The 11281-nt window shown below is 33.5% G+C and overlaps 3 protein-coding genes and 1 long non-coding RNA gene across 4 annotated transcripts; 2 read left to right on the forward strand and 2 right to left on the reverse strand.

The window, feature by feature from the left end:
* Positions 1-134: 134 nt before the first annotated feature.
* On the forward strand, positions 135-4132 carry mei-9 (DNA repair endonuclease XPF mei-9). Its single transcript, XM_065307421.1, has 9 exons — positions 135-400; positions 515-682; positions 746-926; positions 980-1395; positions 1463-1769; positions 1830-2231; positions 2286-2600; positions 2661-3053; positions 3113-4132. Exons 1-9 carry the CDS (start codon positions 279-281, stop codon positions 3587-3589), a joined length of 2781 nt encoding a protein of 926 aa, XP_065163493.1. The 5' UTR covers positions 135-278; the 3' UTR covers positions 3590-4132.
* On the reverse strand, positions 3605-4743 carry LOC135795670 (ceramide-1-phosphate transfer protein). Its single transcript, XM_065307423.1, is given in 5 exon segments — positions 3605-3863; positions 3931-4106; positions 4161-4293; positions 4295-4364; positions 4424-4743. Coding segments are annotated over 5 exon segments (627 nt in total). The 5' UTR covers positions 4540-4743; the 3' UTR covers positions 3605-3731.
* Positions 4744-5390: 647 nt separating this feature from the next.
* Positions 5391-6650, reverse strand: LOC135795987 (uncharacterized). The gene is made up of 2 exons (XR_010549211.1): positions 6574-6650; positions 5391-6297 (listed from the first exon to the last, which is right to left on the reverse strand). It is a non-coding gene; the product is annotated as an uncharacterized lncRNA (long non-coding RNA).
* A 205-nt stretch (positions 6651-6855) lies between these two features.
* Positions 6856-9805, forward strand: LOC135795986 (uncharacterized). The gene is made up of 3 exons (XM_065307835.1): positions 6856-7223; positions 8596-8798; positions 8859-9805. Exons 1-3 carry the CDS (start codon positions 6856-6858, stop codon positions 9716-9718), a joined length of 1431 nt encoding a protein of 476 aa, XP_065163907.1. The 3' UTR covers positions 9719-9805.
* The last annotated feature ends 1476 nt before the right edge of the window (positions 9806-11281 follow it).

The following is an 11281-nucleotide window of genomic DNA, read 5'->3' on the forward strand; positions in this document are numbered from 1 at the left end:
AATATTTTTAATTATTAATAGCATACTATTGTATATTTAATTACGTTTTTAAAACTCCAAAACAATTTATTATTTTAAATTAAATAATGGGAACTAAAAACATTAAACAAAACTAACGTGAACGCTTGGTATACACAAGTATGTTTTCCATACAGATCAGTGATGTTTTCATTTGAATAACCTCAATCAACATTCCAAGTTAATCTTTAATTTTATCAGCACAATCAACATTGTTTTAAATTTAAAACTTGATAAGCATTATTAGAAAAACCTTGAATATGTCTGAAGATACAGATATTGAACATGAATTACTTCACAAGAATCTATTTCCTATGATGGAGTATGAAACTCAATTGTTTTTGGATATTATGCACCAGGATGCTGTAGTTGTGGCAGCAAAGTAAGTTTAAAGTTATAAAACAATTAACGAATGATTGAAGACTTTTAAAATTTATAAATTTTTAAATTAGACAGCAAACAAAAGTGATGTTTAACTTATATTTAATTATTTTAGGGGTTTGAGTATGGATCATGTATTATTAAACCTTTTCAAAGTTTATGCTGATCCTGGCAATTTAGTGATAATTCTAAATTGTTCTGAATTTGAGGAGAAGTATTATTTAGATAAGCTACAACTTGAAAATGTGCATGCAACTACTTATACTACCAATACAACTGAGAGGTAATTTTATTAATTAATTTGTAGCAATGTTTTACTTATTGTTTTAATTATTTGTTTATTTAGAGCCGATGTTTATCTATCCGGGGGTGTACATTTTGTAACAACAAGAATTTTAGTTGTTGATATGCTCAAAAAACGAATCCCTATTGAAAAAATTACAGGATTCATTGTTCTACAAGCACATAGTGTGTTGGAAAGTTGTCAGGAAGCATTTGTCTTGAGATTATTTAGGCAAGCAAATAAAGTGAGTTTAATTAGTAATATCGAATTATTATAATACTTAAATATTACTTTTAGACGGGATTTATTAAGGCGTTCACAAACTCAGCGCAAAGCTTTACGATAGGTTTCAGTCAAGTAGAGCGAGTTATGCGCGCCCTTTTCGTTAAAGAATTATTCATATGGCCAAGATTTCATTCGTCAGTTATACATAGTCTTAAAAAGCATGAACCTGCAGTGGTGGAACTGCACATCCCAATTTCTGATAAAATACGCAAACTACAAACGTGCATTTTAGATCTGATGAATTTAACTGTGAAGGAATTGAAAAAAATTAACAAAACCTTGGAAATGGCTGAAATAACCGTGGAAAATTGTTTAACAAAAAAGTTTCACAAAGTTTTGCAAACTCAACTAGACTGCATTTGGCACCAATTGAGCAGTAAGAGCAAGCAGTTAATTACTGAATTAAAAACACTGCGTCATTTGTTATTGTAAGAAAAAATAATTTTAAAGTGGTTTTCTTTCCAACATTTATTTGGCATAATTGTATTATTGTAGGGTACTGTTTTATGACGATGTTATAACATTTTATTCCACATTGATGCATTATCGAACAAAAGAGTATGCTGCAACAAGCCATTGGGTACTTTTACAGCCCGCCGAGCTGTTGTTTACTGAAGCTAACTCGCTAATCTACAGCAAGGATAAAGAATTGAATCCCGAGTTTTGTACTAAGTGGAGTACTTTATCAGAAATATTAAAATCGGAAATTCCAGCGGAAATAAAACACAAAAAAATGTCTTTAGGAGAATCCAAAGTGTTAATTTTGTGTCAGGATAGTAAAACTTGTTTCCAACTAAATCAGGTATGAATTTAGCTATGGGGCATGAGCACAAATAATTAGAACGTATCAAAAATATTTTAGTTCTTGCGTTATGGACCTCATCATTATTTGTTTTTAATGGCCCTTTCAAAAGGTGTGAACTTCAAGACAATTCACGACAAGTTCAAAACTACCAACTGTAAAGAGTTGCAGGAGAGCTTTACGCAACATCAATTGGAATTGAGTACGATTGAAAACAATGCAAATAATAAAGGAAAAATGACGAAAGGGGTGCCAGCAAAGAAGCCTAAATTACAAGAAAATCATAAAGATGCACAGAAATGCATATCAGAATTGGATGAATTGGAAAACATGCGGGATTCGTATGTACTTAAAATGTCTCAAACTGCTTTATTCAATGAGAGTATTAATATGTCTGCAACTCAAGTTGTAGATGAAGAACAAATAAGCGACTCACAAGTTGTGTTTGAAGCTTGTCCTGAAGTACGTGATGTTTTTCATTTCCTGCAGTCATATTTCATCAATTGTGTTTTTTAGATAGAGAATATGAATCTAACACAAATACTCGAAAAGATGAATCAACCGACAGTTCTTATTCAAACATTTAAACACGGTGATAACTTTCTGTCGTTGCAAAAGAACTTGGAGGATATTGCGCCGAACTTTATCATAATGTATCACAGCAACATGACAGCGGTGAGGCAAATCGAGATATACGAGGCGCGAAGACAGAAGGATCGGCAACTCAAAGTTTACTTCCTCATACATGCGGAAACAGTAGAAGAACAAAGTTATTTAACTTCTTTACGCCGAGAAAAAGAGGCGTTTGAGTTTCTTATTCAAACGAAATCTGTAAGTCAAACGTATTCCTGTTACTATACTGTTCATTTGTTTTGCGTATTATTTTGATAGACTATGGTTGTACCTGAAGATCAAGATGGCAAAACGGATGATTGTTTAGCCTTACAACGCGAAATAAAGAGCCCTGAAACAAATACACGCAAAGCCGGCGGCTTGGAACCCGAAACTCAAGAAAGGAACTTTGTGATTGTCGATATGCGCGAATTTCGCAGTGACCTCCCGGCATTGATTCATAAACGTGGGGTGGAAATTGAACCTTTGACGATCTCTGTTGGAGATTATATACTCACCCGTGACATTTGCATAGAACGTAAAAGTCTCTCCGATTTAGTGGGATCATTGAATTCTGGACGATTATATCAGCAATGCACACAAATGAGTAGATGTTATGCAAAACCAATGCTATTGATTGAATTTGATCACAACCGTCCGTTTTCTTGGCAGGTATATTCTTTACTAAACGACTAAAAGGTTTTCAATAATGTACTGTTGTCTTATTATAGAGCAATTATATTTTGTCCACTGATGGGAATAATTTCGACATACAACAAAAACTTCTCTTGTTGACAATGCATTTCCCACGATTGAAAATCATATGGAGTCCATCACCATACGCATCAGCTCAGCTGTTTGAAGAATTAAAAGACGGCAAGGAGCAACCTAATATTCAATACGCAACAACTATAGGCGCAGAAGTGGATCTAGATCTCGTTGAGACAAAATATAACGTCGCTGTATACGATTTTGTACAAAAACTACCTGGTATAAGTAGTAAAAATATCGATATCTTGTTGAGAGGCTGTAAAAACCTCGACGAACTTTCTTCAATGTCTCAAGACGAATTGCATAAACTATTAGGGAATGCAAATGATGCTAAGTCTTTATATTCTATTCTAATTGAAGAACAAACCCAACCTGTGGTAGAAGGACAACAGAACATAAAGAGAACAAGATCCAAGTTTAAATTTAACAAAAAATAAGTGAAGTAAAATATATATTCTATAAATACTTCATTAATACCCAATTAATGTGCTACAAATTAAGCTAAGCTTGAATCACAAAGAAGCATCATTTGATTTTTAAAACAGCACCATTTAAAACAATATTATTATCCAGGAACATTTAAGGCAGCTTATGCAGATCATGTTTAGTGTACAGATCTTGAACACGATCAAATACTGTAGCTGTTACATCCAATGTTTTTGGTAAGGCTTCCAGAGACGATTTTTGGAATTCTTCATCATCACCACATACCTGAGATTGAGCAAAAAGGTCAACAAACATATTCATATTTAAATTTAATTGTCAATGTTTGATTTACCCTTTTTAACAAGTTTGCTTTGTTTGGTAATGTGTACATGGCTAATCTGGCACCTTTGGCAATGAAAAAGGAATGATGATTGCCAAGAGTTTGGTCATAAGCAGCTCTGCACACATGGCCAACATTCTCTTCAAATTGTAGCTCACCAACTGACTTTAAAAACAATCGAATAAAATCTGCAATAAATTTTGAAGTATTAAAATTATCAGTCTATTCAATAAAAACTATACCTAAAGCTCTATGTAATTGTAGTAATGTTCTACACCCAGATACATATCCAGATTTTTTCAACTTATCACTCTCAAAGGCAATCATGGCCTTCACAGTTTTAAAGCCTTCCTCATTTTCCTTTGTAATATCCACGAATTATATTCATTTTGGATGTCAACTCCTTTGTTACAAAGGTAAACATTGTTCCCATGGAATCAAAAAATCTGTTAACAATTAACCATCATTAAACAACAAAACACAGTAGTAGTATATATGATATTACTTGTTAAGTTCTTCATAACTCTCCAGATATTCCTTAATGTAAATGTCATCCTCTTCTAATAAACATGCATTGAACTTTTCATAGACAACAACTAAATTAAATCGTGAATTATCCATTTTTGCGGAATGATCTTGCACTAAACACTAAATAAGTCACAGCATTAACACGTGAATATAAATTGCACTTTAAAAATATGAACAAGCACAGTGAACACGTCTAATCGCGAAGATATTAACGATTTTCTTATCACATACTGTCGGTGTTTGTGTTGATTGAAACGTCATCCCTGCACATACATAAGCCTTTGTGTGAGAATCACGAATAAAGTTCGATTTTTAGTCTATCTACAAGTTTTGTTAACAGATGGCAGTACATACGGTGTTGGCGTGAAAATTAAATTTAAACAGAAGACAATAATGAGTTAAACATAAGAAATATACAAATTCTGTGTCAAAAAGTTTGTGTTCTACAAACAAAAAATAAAACTAAATTCAGAGAAATACCCTTATATAATAAAAATAATAATTTAACTAAGTCTAAAAACTGGACACTGCCCCGAAGCCAATTGTTAAACGATAAAGAGCATTAAATGATACAATATAAAACTATTGTAAATCAACGCAAATATTTGTTAAACCTGATATGGATAGCTATCGTTTAACGATCTATTGAGTGATTCAATTCTCGTATAAAACTATAAATATTTAAATAATAATTTAAGAATTAAATTGCGTCGAGATTAATTGCTAAAGGCTATCAATATAATAATCAATGCTACTGATTCATATCAATAATGTTTCAATGAAGATTTTATGTTCATTGTATAAAAACACGTTTAATACATAATTATCAGATTATCAAAGCGTCATTTTCACTTGAGTTGCAATCATGCACTTGAAATTACACGTAAATATTATATAAAAATGACAAGACCTTGATTTTAGGTAAAATTAACAAAAATCACTCGTTAGTTACAAAAAGTATTTATTTATAATTCACCAGACTGTGTTTTTGGTAATTGTTGAGGCATGGTATTTAATTCGTTAATCGATGTGATCTTGCAATACTAGTTACAGAATGTAACTTCATTATGGAAGCGATTGCACAACACGAGGACTATTATTTGACTGACACAAATAGCACCAGCATTACTCGAATGGGATTCGCGTTTGGTTTTATCCGATGCAGTTATCTAGTTTGTAAATATTAATGTTTAATGCATAGATGAAAATTGAATATACGTATAACATGATACATTGGCTGCTGACCGGAATTAATACATAATTGGAAGCAGCAATCAACAAGCAGTAACTTGAATCGAAATGAAATCAAATGTTTGTTTTAAATGCGTAATTCGTTAAACTCGTCAAAATGACATCTCTCCATTATCACATGGTAAGCGATCCGATGAAACGTGGTGTAATCTCAATTATTTACCACTTACGAGCGTACCTGTGCTCGTGTGGTTTGCCAACCGAGTCATTTGTGCTTGTGTGGTCGGTGGAACGAGTAATGTGCTCGTTATTTACCAGTTCGCGTACTGGCAGTCGCTGTTCGGCGTTTTACCTCCAGGACAGGTGTTATTCTCGCGATACCGTCGATTCCGCTTTCAGATAATCACGCCGAACGGCGCCAATTCCGCCACACGCTTTTGTTACTCTTTGTGACTTTTTGATTTTTTCGTTTGTGAATGAATTTTCCGAACGCGCGCATGTGTTGTATGAAACATTGAGTACTGCGCACTCAAAAAGACACGGAAAAACGGGACATAACTGGCGTGCGGTGCATTTTGTGCTATTGGTTGTTTTATGCTTATTTGGACTTCCACGTGATAAAGTTAAATGAAGTGTAATTGCAGGCGTTCGAAGCAATTTCTGGAAACGAGGACAAAAAATTATAAACAAATGTGATTCGTGCGAGAAAAACAGTCGCCGGAGTATCAAAGACTAATTGTGTACTAGTTGCGAAATGTTTTCAAGGCAAACCTAGCTTGTCATTAGAAAATACTCAGCAAAAACAGAACAGTGATTGCCACACTACTGTATACATATAAAATATTTAATGTAAGAACACGTAACAAAAAAACACCCTGTATTTATTTTATTATAACCGCAACCAACAGGTTAATGTTATTTTTAACTCAAGCATACATATATTTATATTGTGCACTTTGTAAATATTTTCAGAGACGGGGAACGGTGAATTACCGATGATGCGTGGATTACGTTTAAACAGACTATGATTCAACGCAAAGTCTCACTTCCCTCCAACTTCAGCATAGATAAAAACACATCTATTGATAACATTTATCATCCGCGATAATATTGGAGATAAACGCAGTTCTAACCGGATAGTTAGAATTTAAAAAAATTCTAGGTTTGGGTTTCATAGCTCCAACAATCAATCAGTGAAACTTGCGAGATAAAAGAATTATGGCGGACAGCGACAATTTCAAAGCTACTCCGGCCATTGTGCGATTAACCGTATTGGGTTACGAGCTAAATTCAAAGCAAAATGCGTGCTTCAATTATCTGTTGCCTGCAATTTTCTGGTGCTCTATGTATATATTACATTTTGCTTCTGATTTGGTACTGGCGCATCGGCATCACATAGAAGAAGATCCGATCTGGGCCAGTCTCACGCTCTTCTTCATGTACTTGCCGGTAATAGGGTGCTTCGTGTTGACAGTCTCGTCGATAGAAATGTGGCCCGACTACGATGAATGCACTTTATCAAATGTCAAGTGGTTATCTGTGAAGATATTACAGCATTTGTTTTTTCCCATTTGGACTATGTGGAGGTTAGTTTTTTGAATTAATAAAAAAGTGATAAATATATGCCTAGTTATAAGTTTCAATGAGATACTTGACTGAGAACATCATATCATGGCCTTACCAGCAATTTTACAAATGAGTGTAATTTTTGGTAAAAAATGTGTCTTTATGTTACTTATATATAATTATTTAGTACGGACATTTTTGAATTGTTGAGAATTAAAATATTACAGATTTAGTGCATTGTCATTAAAATAATAGTTTTTTCTTGTTATAAAATATGGAATGTTCAATTCAATTAAATTCACAGTTTATTGAACTGGGTGATTGATATTTGATAATTCAAACATCAACAAGCTTATTTACATTCGAATAATTTCTGGAATTTTTATTTTTTTTTTTTTTACAAAACAACAAAAAAATCCAATTTTTGCTAAAAAAAAACTGGCACTGATGACTTCCAACTATTGGACTGTGAATATTAATTATAAAAGTATGCATTGTCTCTTATCAATATATGTCTAAAAAATTAATTAATAATTTGTTCATCACGGTGGATTTTCAGAAGTAATCTAATACATAGTATATTAAATTTTTGTATAGTATAGGTTTCAAAATGTTAGGGGTTGAGCAAAACATAAAAGTAGTAGTACTAGTTACAAGATAAAATAATATCTACATAGGTTATAGTCAGTAATAATTAGTTGACTAAACTATCTAACTTTGGCATAAAAACTTGCACAATTATTTTGTCTACGTAGCCCGAATTATGTTTGACGTTGTACTAATTAACGCAAGAAAATTGAAACCATAACCGATATAACTTCATGAGACAATCAAAATTTACAGGTCAAAGTTTGCCTCATACAAAGGAGAAGAGAAAAAAAAAAGAAATAAATATTGGTAAAAAACAAAATACCTACATAAAAATAGTAGCATCTGTCCTAACATAAAAAACAGTAAAGAAATAATTAATCTATAGCAATAACAAACGATATCTAAATTCGATTGTTTTTACGTGTTTCATAATCTGAGGTGGAACTGTTGAGTCAGACTTACATTATGATTAAAGTATTTTCTACCAATAATTTATAACTATAACTAATTGTAAATAAATATGCAGTATTGCTAACTTTAACCGGGGCCGTTCATAAAGTACATAAAGCATTTAAAAACTAGTTCTTTCGCGTTAAGGAGAGTTAATTATTATTACTCAATGATCAAACTGTTTTTTTTTTTTGAAATTTTATAAAGTCGTTTATTTCTTACGAGAATTGCCTATGATATCATACAATAAGTGGGGGCTCAAATTTGCATCAAAAAGGTCTGACGTATCATGGAAATATGCGACGTTATGACTTTTATAATCCTATTTTTATTGCTGCAATTATTTTTTAGGTACGCAGAAAAAATTTTTTGGGCTATAGAAGGATATCGAGCCCCGACGGAAGACGATAGACAAGAATGTTTGCGCAAGTCTAGCGCCCCTCGTTCCATCGAATTTTATTTCTTCCTAAAAGGATTTTTACATACAATTCCGCAAATCCTTCTGCAACTGCATATTCTCATGAGAAATGTTAAATTGTTGGATCAACAGACAAGTAAGTACTTCCGGGAATTTTCAGTAGATTTAATAAATTGATTTATCTGTACGTTTGTAGTTGACATGCAGGTTGCCAGTATGGTATTCAATTTGGCTACAATGGCGGCAACAACCGTGCAATATCAACGATTTAAAAGTCAAAAGATGGGTGGCAAAAACTACCCATGGTACAAACCATACAAATACAATGATAATGTGGATGCTGCGTTACTATTGCCCGCAACTGGAATAATATACTGCACCAAAGAAAACTACCAAAAAATTGCGAATGATATAGAAGAGCGTCGCATCAAGGAGATCGAAGAAAATGCTGGCGATGACGAAAGTATATCCAGTAGCGTATATTATCTAGAACCCCATGTGGATGAAGTGGACTTTCCTAAGGCCATTCGACAAATTTACGCACTGCCAGAGGACGACCTTGCAGGCAAAGTACTCGCGTTTTTTTGGTGGTTCTGCTTTTTACTCGCGCGTTTTCTTGCCATTTCGACGTTTGCGTACTTCTTTCCTAAAGATATCATCTGGCTGCTGTCCAGTCACTTCATATTGTGCGTGTCATTCTTATTGTACGATGCGAGGGCGTATCTTGTCCGACGCACCAAGGCTGTATTCTTTATTTTCGTCGGGTTGATTTATTTATTTTGTATTATCGAGTTCAAGAAGCAATTCACGCGCGTACGGTTCATCTATAACGGCTATTTCACGCTCGTGTTCAGCGAGAACTTCATCATGTGTTTAATTTGGTGGTTTTCTCGAATGGACGACACTGGTTTGGTAAACGACTGGTGGTTTAGGTATATATTTTATATGACTCTACTTTGCACATTTCTCAGTTTATCCTCAATGATTGTTTACAAACTTACGAGGCAATCGAAAGTCGTTGTTGGGCAGGAAACTATTTGTGATACTACGATTTAATTAAGAAAAACATATGTACATATACGAACACAATATTTTAAGAAACTTTTGTATTTTAATAAGAAGAATATTAAAGTGTTATTTTTATTTGATTTTAATTTTATTTATGTGTAGGTATATGATACACGCATGTGGTCCACATTTAGAACGAGTTGAATTTAATATGGCATCAAATGGTTCGCACCATTTAAGAGCAAGCAACGCAAGGTTCTCGCTTAACCCTGACATAAACAGCTCAACTTCTTCGGAAGTTTACGGCGTACCTAGTGGTCCTATTGTACTCCATACCAATTGCCCAAGTGCACTCTAAATCCAAACGTCTCATCTTCCCAAATACTGCGTTTGTTATTTCAGGATGTGCGTCTGACACGCGGTGAGATTCGACAACTTCCAACAACAAACAACAGCTGGGCGCACATTGTACCTATTTTACAGCTTCTGATTCATTCTCGTTCTCATTCACTTGCGAAATGAATTTATGATTTAATCCACCAACATTAAACGGCGAGAATCTTATTTTTAAAGATTAGTTCCAGTAGAGGTATTGCTTCTCTTGCAATTTAACTACAACAAGTTGTTACTTCTTCCAAGAGAAAACTTTATAGAATAATAGAAAACAGCGTGTGCTGCCTATCACAAACTGCCGTGAGTAGGTAGATGCCATTTTCTAGGAAAGTTATTTTAAATTTCTTGTTACCTTGTTTTGATTTCTAGTAAACGCTAACAATTTATCATGTAAAACAGTTTCAAGCGAATTCTGTACAAAATATCAAAATCACAATTGAAAATGCGTGAAACTTGTCCTGTGCCAACAAAAAAGTATCACAACACGAATTCACATCAATACAACACAAATAAATACGTTAACAACATTAAAATTTATATCAAACTTAAATATAAATTTTAATATTGTTGGATTGGATGAATCACTTTTATAGTAACATATTTTATTATAAATCACAATAAGATTATCAAACTAATTTAATTATAACCAGCCTCCTTGAGGGCACATTGTTGAAATGAATACGATTGTATTAAAAACATTAAAGACAAAGATGTCATGTCTAGTCGTGAATAAAATAAATGCGCACGTTTGCTAATTAAGTTGATTTGCGTCGTTTCTGAAATACAACAGGTGACTCTTACTCCCTGACGTGTTCATATGCGCTTGGCTAGTTTATTAACTTCTTAACGGCCGCACAGGGCGCGAGTAAATTTTACGGCGCGCGACAAAAAAGCGTCTGGCTTAATAGTCTTTAGAATAAATGTTAGGCGCTCCGAAATGGCATATTGCGCAGATTTTCATCGACTGATACGACTCCAGCGACTTAATATCACTTGCAAACAATGAAGACCTTAGCTTATTAATCTATTATTGCAACGTATTTAATTTTATTACGAAATTAATTTTGATATATTTAATATATTTTTTAAGGTCAATACCTAATATTGAAATTATTTAAGGGAAGATTCTGTGTCAGAAACTGTGCCGAGTTTTATAGCCCAAGACTGACGCAAATTGCAACCATTATCTTGACGCAAAGGACAATGCGATTGACTGAA

Source organism: Atheta coriaria, unplaced genomic scaffold, assembly GCF_025399875.1.
Source record: "Atheta coriaria isolate IRGN ID8LTWV9N9 unplaced genomic scaffold, Caltech_Dcor_3.1 hic_scaffold_7_pilon, whole genome shotgun sequence".
NCBI classification, from domain to species: domain Eukaryota; kingdom Metazoa; phylum Arthropoda; class Insecta; order Coleoptera; family Staphylinidae; genus Dalotia; species Dalotia coriaria.